Below are 13,083 nucleotides of genomic sequence, written 5' to 3' on the forward strand. Positions count from 1 at the left end.
AGGTATATTAGGATACTTATTGAGGCAGGAAGGAGAAGGCTTCCTGTGTGAGCAGGAACTGTAGCTTCCCTCCTCTTGGTGTCGTCTGATCCTCTCAGGCGGGGTGTGAGCAGGAGCGGTTGTGCACACCCGCCGGGATGGGCGTGCGAGCTGTGGGAGTCCCGGCCCGTAGCTCGCCGGCGTTACTGTCGTGGTTGTGACACGCTTCCCTCCCACTCTTCTCCTCAATTTTAAATACCTTGTACCCGAGGCTACATAAGCACAAAAGGCAGCACCGGTGATCGCGTTTTCCCCTTGAGCCATGCTGCTTCCATGTGGGCTTTTCCCCAGGTGTGCCTCGGCGTGCTGCTCGGCTGCTGCACCGCCTGTCTCGGCCTTCTCGGCCGCTGGCCTCGCCGTGTGGAGGCGGCTCCCGGCCTCAGCAAGGGCCCTCACCTCACTCACCTCAGCGGTGCGGGCACGGTACGGAGACGTTGGCTGCATCCTGAGGGCGATGCCCGCCTGATGAGAGCGGTTCTAAAATCTAGGCCAGGCGAGAGGGGATATGGGGCTGCCCCTGGGGCCTGGGAGAGGGCAGCAGCGAGAGGGTCCGGGCCTGGTGTCTTTGGTGTCGTTGGCTGCTGTCATTAAAGTTTGCGCTTGGGTGTTTGGGCTGGTAGGGGGACTTTAATGAGGCTTCTGAAAATGGAAAAAAACAAGCCCCATGGCTGGTTTGGGTTTTAGCATCATCCACGTCATGTTCACCTGTACGCTGTTCGCTTCTGTAATCTGCGGAAAGATTTGTGAAAGCAGCTCAGTTGGAAATAATCAAAATGGAGCAGCTGGCTAGATGTAGCTAAATGACATTTTTGTGACTCATTTAGAAATTACCCCAAGGTTTCCAAGTATGGTCAGTGAAACTCAGCTTTACAAGCGAGCCAAAAGAAGTTTGTGTTGTCAAGTTTTAACATATAGCAATGACTCTGCACCTCACAGCACATCAAACCATAGAGATCTGGTCAAAAGTCTTAAGGGTTTGGTGTTTAAAACATGTGAAGATGTGAATTTAAGTCTTCTCTAAGTGTCCAGGAAATCAGAGCTAGAGTTAAAAATGAAAAAAATCAGTTGAAACATGAAAGTAAGTATTGCTTTAAAAGAACTGAATTTGTCAGCCAAACGTTGCTTTAAACAGCACTTCCGAAGTTTGTCATTGCATTTCAAAGATCTTAAATATCCTGAAATATTATAGATATTTTTTTCCCTCAATATCTACCTTTTCTGGTGTGGTGGGAGTCTGGAAACTGGCAAGGTGAAGTTTGAAAATGGGGCTGGGAGGGTGGCAGGGAAGAGCCTGGAGGGCAGGGAAGGGCAGAGGCAGTCCTTCCTTTGCCGCTGCTCCGAGAGTTGGGGTGAGTTGCCCGTGCTTCTGCTTGGGAACTGCCTCCTCGTTCCCTAGATAAGATGCCACTATTTTTTCTTGCCTGAAGCATGTATTTAAAAAAAAAAAAAAACAAGGTGCAGTTATTTCTTCTCACTGGGGTGTTTCTGTTACTCTGTAGTCTCAACTTCATCTTTAACCCTTTCTAGCTTTTTCATTGTGAAAGGATCCCTGGGGAAGTTGCTTCCAGGGTTATGTTCAATCTCTTTACTTTTTGTCATCTACTTTATGTCAGGACTACAAATCAAACATTATTTTAAAACATTCTTGATACTACTCATGTGGCCTTTAGCCTCCCTGTTTCTAAAATGGCTTCTTCCTCGCTTGGGCTTTAGGAGGAAGCTTAAATTTCCCCTTTTCACTCAGTGGTCACCTTAGGCTGTCATACTGCGTCTTGCCTTGCCGTGCTTCCTGGTGTCCTGTCTCTTGTGACAATACTTCAAGGATCTGTCGGTTTCTTTTCATATCTCCTAGTTCTTTGCAGCATCCTTCCATTTCCACATAGTGTGTAATTTTACTTTATAATCCTTGAAAAATATCCAAGCCTTTCATTTCAGTCCCTGACAATTCGGTTGTATTATCAGCGTTGTGATATCTTTAAGCACTGTGAAATGCATCCTTTCAGCTGAGATTGGGCCTTAGCGCTGGGAATTTGTCTAATTTCATGTCTGTAAAGCAAATGCACACATTATTGTGAACCATTTGGTCTTTGTAATATAGAGCACGCCCATAAAAATGGTACAGTGTTTGGCTGGATCTCTGAAACACGTCAGCAAGAAATAGGAGAAGGGTGTGTGGGTCATGCCGCCGCAATGTCAGATAATACGGAGTGCTGCTTGATAGGTATTCGTTCTCCTGTGCTTAGGCTTCGGTTAGGCTGTGTTAACTCCTGAATTCCAAACGCAGGGCTCATTGTGTAACAGGAACACGGTCTGTTTTGGTATTGAATTAATATCTGCTGACACCATAAGAAAAATCACTCCATGTACTACAGCACACTCAGTCATGAAATAAGGATACTGAAATGGTGGCACGTTATTTTTAAAATATCTTCGATTTAAAAAACAAAAACCTCAAAACAACAGAAAGCAAACCACATGCACAAACCTTTTAGTAGCAGTTCTTGACTGAGAGGCTATAACCAGAGGCTTCCCCAGATTTCCGCAGAGAACCAAGCTAAGATTTATGGGTTTCTTGGATTTATCAGCTATTTAAAGTCTGTCCATTCCAAAGCATATTAATTTTTCTTCTTTGCTTAAAAAAACAGCCAACCCGAAATAGCATAGCAGCTTTAATAATTTCATGAAACATCTTTTTTTAACTGACATAGCTGCCTTGCTTGTTGACTCAACTTTTTCCTTTAGAAGCAGTTAATACATTCTTCCTATCAGAGGGTCTTAAAAAAGCTCAGAGAAAGTTTTCAGGAGCTCCTTTAAGATGAGGCTTCCAGACGGTGTTTTTCCATTTTATGTCAGTAATTTTAAAATCTAAATTAAAAAAAAATCAATTAAACCGGAGACCAGGATGTGGTGCTATTTGGTTTTATATTTTATTATTTCTTGCTGCCGCTGAGAGCTATTTTTAAATACCAGGAATGAAAAAAATATCTATGCTTCTGTTTTCCTGTAGTAGAGAGGAAAACAGCGTTTAATATAATTGCTGTTATTGTTTTACAACTTAATAAATGTAAAATTGCCTTACAGAAAGGTTAAGTGTGTGCATATACACAGGCAATCCTGGATCACGGTCTCAATTTTTCTCCTTTTTTGTTTTCACGTACCTCTGTTCATCCTTTTAAAGAAGGCTCTTCCTCCCTAGTGTTCCCTGACCTTTTGTCTTCCTCTGGATATCTGGCGTGCTTCAGCTGACACCGGCAGGATCTCTCCTGTCTGTCTCTAACCAGGATCTGAATTTCCATCCTTTCTGGGGGGGATGGGAGGTAGTAAATAATAATGTGAGTTGTACCTGTAAAACTCTCCTCCATTTCGCTGTTTTATTCTTCTGAAAGAAACAGACGCCTACTGTTTGGTTCCAGAGCTGTTTTTTGGGGAAAAATGTGGTAGTTTGTAGTCCCGCTCGGACTGCCCCTTAGCAAGCAGCGGTCTGGAAGGGGTTAGTGGAATTTGCCACTGCTAAGCAGGGACATCCTGAAGGAAATCGTGGATACTTAACTATTATATTAGTGCTAGTCACAGAGAACCCTCTTATTTTACTTACTTCTTGAAAAGCGAGTTCAGATCAGCGTTTAATTATTAGAGTATGATCATATATTTGATGATGAAAGTCTTGTTTCTGCTCTAGCGTTGTATTTTTATTACTAGAAATCCTTAAAACTTGGTACTTGAATCTTTACGTTTTCTCACAGTGGGGGTTCATATTCATGTAAGTCCATTAACATCTCGGTGTGTAGAAAAACAGGCTGACAGCTGCAGTCTAGCACTTCCTTATCGTAACTCGATACAACATTCCGCAGAGACAGTCACGCCTCGGATTTATGCTCCGCTCTGCTGCTGGCATTTCAGCTTTAATAGTTTATAGTGTCAACTCACATGCTGTTTGGATAATCGTAACTGACTTGTTAAATAAGAACGGTTTACATACTCTTTCTCTCTTTGTCTCTGTTCACACAGGATGATTTTATGCCATGATTTGATGGGAAATTACTCTGGAAGTCACTGCCTTCTACTGATTTGTTATATTACTGCTGGCATTATATGCTGTTGGAACTCGGGGTACTATTCCACTGACTTTATGCAACCTGTTGTAAACTTTGCTCCATCTTCCACTACTTTCTAACCAACCCAACTACTTTTTGAATGTCGCATAGAAGACGTAGATTAAAGGAAATCATTTTGTTGTGCACACAAGAATTTATCGTGCCACTAAAAATTATATCCAGTATCAGAAGCAATCAGTATGCATCCCCCCAGTTTAGTTAGGAAGTGTTCACAGATCCAAGTAAAAAGCAAAGACCTTGTGGAAGAGGAGGAGAAGTTTTTTTTAAGGTTTCCAGTACGAAGTGGTAACATCTTGTACCCTGAATGCATGCCTGGAATGCCAGTTCTTCCTTTGTCCCTGAATTTTTTCCTGTGACCCTGAGCAGGTCTTTAAGTTTTATTTATCCTTTCTGTAAGAATTTAGAATTCTTAGTGTGTGGAAGAAGAAGATGGCAAGAGCTGGGAGAAAGACTGTTGTCACTTTTCTGTTCATTTCAAGCTTTAGCATGTTTCGTAACCTCACAAAGCTTATAAATAGTATAGAGAAATATCTTGCACTTTTGGGTGGAAGTGTAACTTTCTAAAAGCTCGGTGCTGTTCTTTGCCAGTCACTTTCAGTACACCAACAAAGAAGGGATCCCACGCGTTGTAGGAAAAGCATTGTTTTAGATCCTATTTGTAAAGTTGGGAGAACGATTTTATTGTCAATTGTTTGGCTTAAATACCTTAATTGTTGGTTTGGTTTTGAAAGCAAGGGTAAAAACAGGTAATGTGTGTGTGCTTCTTCCTTTGTATACTTTTTCACATCTGGAGCTGAGTGTTCCCACCTGCCTGTAGCAATGGTCACAACTCTTGCCGCTTAGGCATGGTAAGCCAAACTCCAGAGTCAAATATTTCAAAGAAAATCTCAGTGTCAAACTGAAGAACTTTTGAGAACTCCCTGGTTTTTTTTGTTTTGTTTACTCCACTTTTGGGAAGTATTAAGAAATAAAACCAAAACCCCAAAAACTGTTTCCGGTCATTGGTTCCCAGCATTACTGCATACCAGCCTGTGTTTGAGGTTTTATATCCCTCATTCTTCAAGTGAGAAAAGGAGCTACTAACAAGCAGTAGTATAGCTGTGTGGCAGTAGTGAGTTTTGCTGTTTGATAGAAATCATGTTTGTGACTTTGACTAACAGAAGTGGTTTATTTATGCAGCTGATTCACGTCCATTTATTAAATAAATGGAGCAGCGTACCTTCATGTAGGAAAAGTAGTGCAGTCTTTTATTAGCAGATACATATGTCACTACTTTTGTGGAATTGGATGATTGAAAGTAGTGTCAAATGTTTTTGAAATTGGGAAGTTGAGCAGTTTTATAGCATTCTTCTTAGAGTGTTTATGGTGTGTGTGTGTATATATGGCATTCATACATATGTATGAATGAACACGTACTTTTTTTTTTCCCCCCAGTGCGGGAAAAGGAGAATGCTGAATGAGGTTAAGCGGTACTGATATAAAGTTGGTAACTACTTATTTAGTAAGTATTTATTTAAATTAGAGAACTGACTGGTTCTAGAAGGCGAAACTATGAATAAAAAAGAATCCCACAGCCAGAAACTTATAATTTCTTTTGAGCTGTGTAGCAGCCCCTGATGAGTGTTCCTACCTAGTGCTAACCAAGGCTGTGCCCCCGGTCAGTCTGGGGAATATGCACACGTTCATTAGAGACTTCTGTTTTTCCTTAAAACAGTTGAGTAGTTTTCCTGTCCGAAGTCAACTCTGGCAAAACCACAGAACGTGCAGCTTGATGTCTTTCCGCTGTTGATGTCACCTGCCATCAGTTCCGGGGAGGAAATTGGGCTGTTTTGGCCTCTTCTGGTACAATGGTTTAATTTACCGCAGTTTTCGTTGTTTTCACCTGATTGCTGAGTCTTGGCTCCCACAGGACAAGTAAAAACAAACACTGTGCCAAAGGTACGAGATTGTTCTGTGATTACAAACTTCAGTGTTACTGCACAAGGTTTTTGACCTAAGGGAGGGTTTATAATACAATCATCTCACAGCAAAACCTTTTAATCTCATTTTAATTTCTTCAATTAACACATAACTGACCTTAGACACAGCACAGTGGTGTGCAGGAGGGACATTTGAAGTGTGGATACGCATAAGGAACGTTTCCTGTTTCAGAGTAGCAATTTCCTGTTGAAGATATCTCTACTGAAGGGTGCCGGGTTGGTGTAGGGGATTCTCTGAGTTCTCATCACTACTACAGAGGACGTGAGCTCTAAAGGCTGCTTTGGTCCAAGAGGCTACTGTTAGTAACCTGTGAATATTGCTTTAATACCATGAATATCGCTTTAAGTTAGATGCCCTTTTGTGTTCAGTCCAGAAGCTCTTTCAAAATAGGCCTGGCTACTCATAAATGCGTTAGTCCCTTCTACCCCATCTAAAGTTGTGGACTCTGCCCGCAGCCTAACACAGGTTTAGGGGGACCCTCACAAGTTGTTCTCGCAGCACTTCTTGATGCCAGTGCCTTCTGTGACAAGCCACAAGTATTCCATAGGAGCAGCTCTGCTGTCTGTGTGACTCTGAAATAGTCATAAACAAAGAGAGCTCTTCATTGGTAAGCTAAAACAAAAGAAAGTGTTCATCTTCTGTGGTAGGAAACGCCAGATTTTATCTCTTCGGCACAAAAATAGTCATCATCTGACAATGTATAAAAGTGAACCTGAAATTTTATAGGTGTTAAAACTGTCACTGGTGGAAGGAAAAGCAAACTATCAATGTAAGATTAAATACTTTGTGGAGGCAGAATAATGGTGCTCTCTTAACTGTCCTTAAAAGGTTATGTTTTTTTTCTCGTTTTTAACACTGTGGAAAACGTGGTGCTGTTTTGATGACACTAAACCCTGCTATGAGATAAAATAAGCAAGATTCTTAAAGAAGCTGTAGTCTTTGGAAAGTGGGTGAGCCATGAGGTTGCTGAAAACACTCAAAAGAAGAAGAGTTTTTGTGTTTTTGATTGAGAAAGCATTGATATTCCTATTCTGGTAGTGCTGAGATACAGGAACATTTCTAACTTCTAAAATAAATAAATAAATGGTGATATAGTTAAGTCTTTGGTAGCACGTCCAGCTCTGTCTGATGCATGTACGTTGCAGTATAAAGGTTCATCTAATTCTTAGATATTTAAAGAATGGAATAGGAATGTCACTGGTTACATCAGAAAAATGCAATTATCAGTTGTGCGGAAGAGGGACGGGGAAAGCATGAAACAATCGGAATAAAATTGCTTTGGTTGTCAGTGGCGGGGGCGCAAGTGAGTGTTTTGGTTTTGTTCTGGGCTGGTTTGTGAAGCTTTACAGGCTGGTTATTTTTGTGTTGAGACTGAAGCAACTCAGGAACTTGATTACAGTGGAAAAAGGGGAGAGGATGCTGTTCACTAAAGTGTGGCTTAATGTAGAAATGCATGTGAATAGTGAGATCAGAGGGAATGTTTAATTAGTATGTATAGCTAGCAGCACGAACAAAAAAACAGTGAAACGGATCGTCCATCTCAGGATTCTTTAGCTTTAACGGACGATAGTTTTTGTCAAGGGGAAAGACTGGCACTAGTACAGGAGCTCTGGACGATGCACTGTTTCAGTTATGTGGCTTGGGGTGTGTAGGGGTATGGAATGCTTTAGCTAATGGGGTTCATCAGCTTCTAATCCGTGTTAATTAGGTGTAGCTAACATAGTGTTGTGATGCTTTGGAATAATGCAATGTAAAGTGGGCTAGGGCTTGATGGCAGGTTAAGATTGAGTTACCTCTGTAGATGTGTGTGTGTATGTTTTTTTCAGAATTGGGTAAAAACAAACTGCTTGCTCTCAGTCTTAGTGTGTGATGGCCTGCTGGAAGATAAAATTTTAACTTTGAATAAATCCTTATTGTCTGGTGAGTAGGTGGATGAAAGCTTTATATCAAAGCATTCATTAGGTGTTTTTTTTTTTTTTTTGGGGGGGGGGGGGAGATTTATATGAAATTTCAGTAGCAAAAACTACCGTGATTTCACAGTCTTCATCTTGAATATTCTTATTAGTAAATAGCATATGTAATTTTGATTTGCTTTTTTTTTGCAGCTCCAGTTATTAACCGATGCAACAGAAGAGTATCAGGTATGTTATTCCTTTTAAGAATTTAATGTTATTCCTTTTAAGAATTTAATGTTTCAGATGAAGTTCATTTGACTATAGGAATTGTATTTAAAATGACCTTCTTACTCTTTATTGCTGTTTTATTTCTTATACTGCTTGCAGTATTTTTATTTCAAGTAAAGTATCTTCAACTTGCATACAGTAGTTACAGATTCTCTCCAAACTGCTATATTTCTGCCTTCAGTATTGAAATTTGGAATGGTTACATCTGGTAAGTTGTGATTAGCTGCTTAAAGATAACCAGATGATTGTGATTACCTGGGGTACTAATGCAAATTCCAAGGATACATAAACCCATGGAAGATACATTTTCTTATTCCTGTTGCTCCAAACTGGATACAGCTGAGGAAATAGGGATAAGGAATGGTGCCTGTAGTTCTTTGCATCTTTTTTTCATTTTGATGCATGTAGCAGTGCTTCAAAACGAGATCATATTGATTTTTCAAGTTGCAGGGAAGTTTCGCTACGGAGCAGCCTTATGAATTACTGAATTTTCATGTAGATGTTTAGTTATTAAAAATCTAAACGTGGTGTTCGTGTTTTTTTTGACTGTACTGGCAAATGCTGCTTTAATGACTGTAAATATTTAGCTGTCATTCTGTAAGATTTACTCAAAGTACAGGTTTTCTAACCCATGGGCAGGAATTGGACAGGAAGTTTACTTTTGCTTGTTTTAGAAACCTTGAGCAGATGAGTTTACTCACTTCTAGCTTACGCAGTACTTCAAAAAAATACTTCAAGAACATCAGGATTCATAAAAACTGCTTGAGAAATAGTAACCTATTAGTAAGGTCAAGCTAACCTTTTAAATTTAAAACTATCTTGATTGTATTTTTTTTCCGGAAGAACAATTTATTTTCTTTGTACATTTTTTTCAAATCACTGACCCAAAGTGATGATATTGCTTTTGTATCACGTCCGCTCCCCATTTCTGCTGCTGTTGCCAGTTAATCATCTCCTGTGCTGATGTCCTCCTTGTTGAGGGAGGGAGAGTGGCGTGCTTGGCATTAAACTCTTCCAAGTGGTTTGGCAGCTGTAAATGCTCTGTAGAGAATACCAGTTGCTTCTTGACCAGAGAAACAAGGCTTTGTGTGCTGGTCAGAGGTTTAGCCTGCAAAGCAGGTGGCCCTGGGTGGGTCTGCGAGAAACTCCACAATCTGTGCAGGAGGGTCATCCTGGGAAAAGAGGGCTTATCTAATCGCGTTCGTGGCATTATTTATAGAAGTGCAGAGTGGTAAAGTAGTGTTCTTATGAAGAGAAACAGCCTTTTCCAAGAAGCGCGAGGAGGGAGAAAGGGAAACGAGAGCTTGATGTTCCCTTAGAATTTATTTAATGAACACGTTACTCGTGTATAGCATGTTTGGCCACGTAACAGGTTGAGGTTCCATGGCAGGCACTCAAACCTCAAGCATGGTGTCAGTCCTAATTTGTAACAAGCTGGTGACTGACTTGATTAAAATATTTGAAAAATCGTACTCTATCTTTGCAGAAATTGCACGTATCCCCCCTCCCACCCCAATTTTAAAATCTCCTGACTATGGGATGCAAAAGACTGTGGTGCCGTTGGCAATTCCATTGCTAATTACCCAGTAGAACAGTCTTCTTGCTGCTGCTTTAAGCGAATTAGCAATGTCTGAGCCTTTTGCTGGTATGAGTAACTCATGTTACACTTCTTGCTGCCTGACTCAGTCTGCCCAGGCTTGGTTTGGATAGCCTGAGAACCATACAAATACGTTCCTGTCCAAGAGCTGGATTGTGTTGAAATTCATTCTTGCATGATTACATTTCTTGATCTTCTTCCAAGTATAGGGGCTCCTGACAAACTTGTTGGTTTGTTAGTCAGGTCCCTGTCTGTAGTGAGAGCAACCTCAGAGAATACCACTGGCCCTTGGTTGGTGACTGCAGGCTGGGCAGGAAGGTGGGAGACATCAGCGGTGTCTCCTTTCACAACCAATATCAAAGCTATTTCAGAACTGGAGGGAAGAGAAAGCATTATTTGTCCCACTGCAGCAGCTGATACATAGCACTGTGAAGAGTGCTACTGACAGTGTATGAATGAAAGTTAATTGTGTTTTTGGAATGAAGACTGTCACGCCTACTTCAGTCTCAGTTGGGCATAGTTTCTCCTCTTCCTTTAGTCTTATCTTTCAAAAAAGTAAACTTTTTTTGCTGGATTTCTCATATTACCATTTCTAGACACCTTTGATTCATTCTACAAAACACCCACTCTCCAGCACACTTGCTGACTTCTTCACAGGATTAAAAAGAAAAAAAAAAACTGACAAAATGACACCCGTACTATAGACCTGTGGCAGAAAGTTTGCATCTGTTTTCTCCAGTGATTTCAGTTTATCTGAGTGACCTGGTGTACTTTGTCTCCCTCCTCAATCTCCTTTTGGTCTCTCTGGGATTGGAATGGGACTGATGACAATTTCACATTCAATTGCTTTATAAGCAATTAAATTATGTAATGTAGGGAAGCAAGATATAGTTATTTCCCCAGTCTTTTTATGCCATCCAAATAACATGGTTGTCAGGATCTGTGACCATTTCCATGTTAATATAAAATGAACCGAATGGATGGGAGTTGCTTTGTTTAGTCCCTTTGGTGGGGGCAACTTTAAGTAGAGACTCAGTGAAGTGGGAAGGATCAAATTTGCTGTCTCTGGAAGCAGCTGCTAAGCCCTCTCCTAAGGTATGACTACAGGCAGAATAAATGTTTATATACTGAGAGAGAATTTTTGCTGACAAAATTTTGGTAAACTTTGCCATCCTTGATGCTAAGGAGGAGTGTTGCACTGGGTGGTTGCTGTTTCACAGGATCACAATGGTTGAGGTTGGAAGGGACCTGTGGGTCCGTCTGGTCCAACCTCTGCTCAGGCACAGACACCCAGAGCAGGTTGCCCAGGACCATGTCCAGGCAGCTTTTGAAGATCTCCAAGAAGATCTTTGTTTCTTGGTGCTGTGCCATGGCTCCCGTTATCTTCCTGATCTTATCTATGTGCTTGTGCCTTTTTAAAGAGAGAAACAAGATGAGAAATGCAGAGCATGGGAAGAGCCTGCACTAAGCAGAGGAGGCTGTTCAGTCCTCAGCTGTGTGTTTCTGTGCTGTTTTGTATCCTCACCGAGGAGGAAAATCTACCTCTTTCTGCTTCTCAGGCTGTCTAAAAAGCTGTTTTCCTGTTGGCAGACACTGTTTATAGAATTGCACTGTCACAGATACAGCTCAAAAGTATTCTGACTTCAGACGCCATGTTTGTGAATGTAAGTCTTCAGTTGGTATTCTTGAAGTATGTTTAAAGTTAAATAATTTCTTGGTATGTTTTTTGATTTTTTTTGTTTGTTTATTTCAATGGGATTTAATAGAAACTGAAATTTGCCTCTTTCAGATTAAAACATGCTTTCCAGGTTACATGCATATACTTCAGAGTGGGATGGGATTCTAACAGAAGGGCACCATTTAGCAGCGTCATATGTTTTTCTGAGCAAAGCTCAGGTCATGTTACCTTCTCAAAATGGTCAATGTCACAGCCCGTCACTATTTGATTGCAAGACATTTTGAAATTCCAACTCAGCCCACTCAAACTGCCTTCATGAATAATGGGAACAGCATTCTATGAAATCACAGAATCATAATTATGCTTTTAATTGTCACAGGAAGTATTTTTTCAGCTTCATCTTCACAGTTTTTATGACTAGTCAGTCCACATCTTAGCAAGTGGAGAGAGAATGAGTGTGTACGAATACACACGTTACTGCTTTTCTCATACACCAGTCCACAGATATCTTAAATCCATTCCTTCCATTTGAAAAATAATCATTGCCTGGTGACATTCGTGGATTCAAGTGCCTTTATGGGTCTTAATATAAAAGAAACTTTATCTTTTATTTTATAATGTATGGTGTTATTGCTGGGAACCTTAGCTAAGTGCTTGGTAACAATAAAAGAAAACATTTTCTGTGTATCCTAGCTGGAATTACAGCAGTTTGCAATAGAAATTACCTGCGTTAATCCTTATGTAAATGCTTTTATCAGTATTATAATTGTATGAGCATCTGTCATTCAGTATTATTCATTAATATTCAAAGACTTTGGCAATGGCCTCAGGTTTCTCGTTTAGTATCCCCAACAAATACTAGGTTTGGAATCAGTTTTTTTGAAGTTTCTTTTTCTTCTTTCTAGCAGAGAAAACAGAATAGTTTTTTCATCTTCACATAAGATTTTAACATATTACTTTTAGAGAGGGTAGGTATAGAATTTTATATTTCAGTAATGTGTAAATCGATGCCCTGGCTTTTTCTTTCCTCACAGGGTGTACTTTAAGAGGCCCATACAGTCGTTGATTTTGTCAGTAGGGGACTCTACCTTCAACTCTGCTCATTCTTTTGGCTCGTATCAAAGAAGAGCAATCATCTCATAAAGTAGATATGTTGTTAAAGTCTGATATCTCTCTGGGCTTTGCAGTGAGATACAGCATTTTCTTCACACCCTGGCAAGCTGAGATGTCAGGATATGATAATATTATGCATAGTAAAATCTTTTTAGTAGCTTCTAGACTTTTAAAATGACAGCTCTAAAAATCATTTTCTAAGAAAACTTTTATATTAATTATTGCCAAGCAATGTGTTAGTATTTGGTGTAAAAAAAAGCCCCACAAAAGACACAACGGCTTTGGGATCCTGTTAAAAATAAGGACATCTAAATAATAGCAATGAAAAGAGAAAGCAAGAGGCAACGCTTTTTTATTTTATATTTTTTGGTTTCAAGT

General features: G+C 40.2%; 1 protein-coding gene across 1 annotated transcript in view; it reads left to right on the plus strand.

Moving 5' to 3' along the window:
* The window catches only part of PRKAR2A (protein kinase cAMP-dependent type II regulatory subunit alpha), a 56,845-nt gene that overhangs the window by 13,719 nt on the left and 30,043 nt on the right, over positions 1 to 13,083 (plus strand). The window contains exon 2 of the mRNA XM_083796270.1: positions 8,240 to 8,275. Coding sequence (XP_083652396.1) covers positions 8,240 to 8,275 — 36 coding nt within the window. The remainder of the gene's footprint in view (positions 1 to 8,239; positions 8,276 to 13,083) is intronic.

This window comes from Anser anser, assembly GCF_964211835.1.
Source record: "Anser anser genome assembly, chromosome: 12".
Taxonomy (NCBI): domain Eukaryota; kingdom Metazoa; phylum Chordata; class Aves; order Anseriformes; family Anatidae; genus Anser; species Anser anser.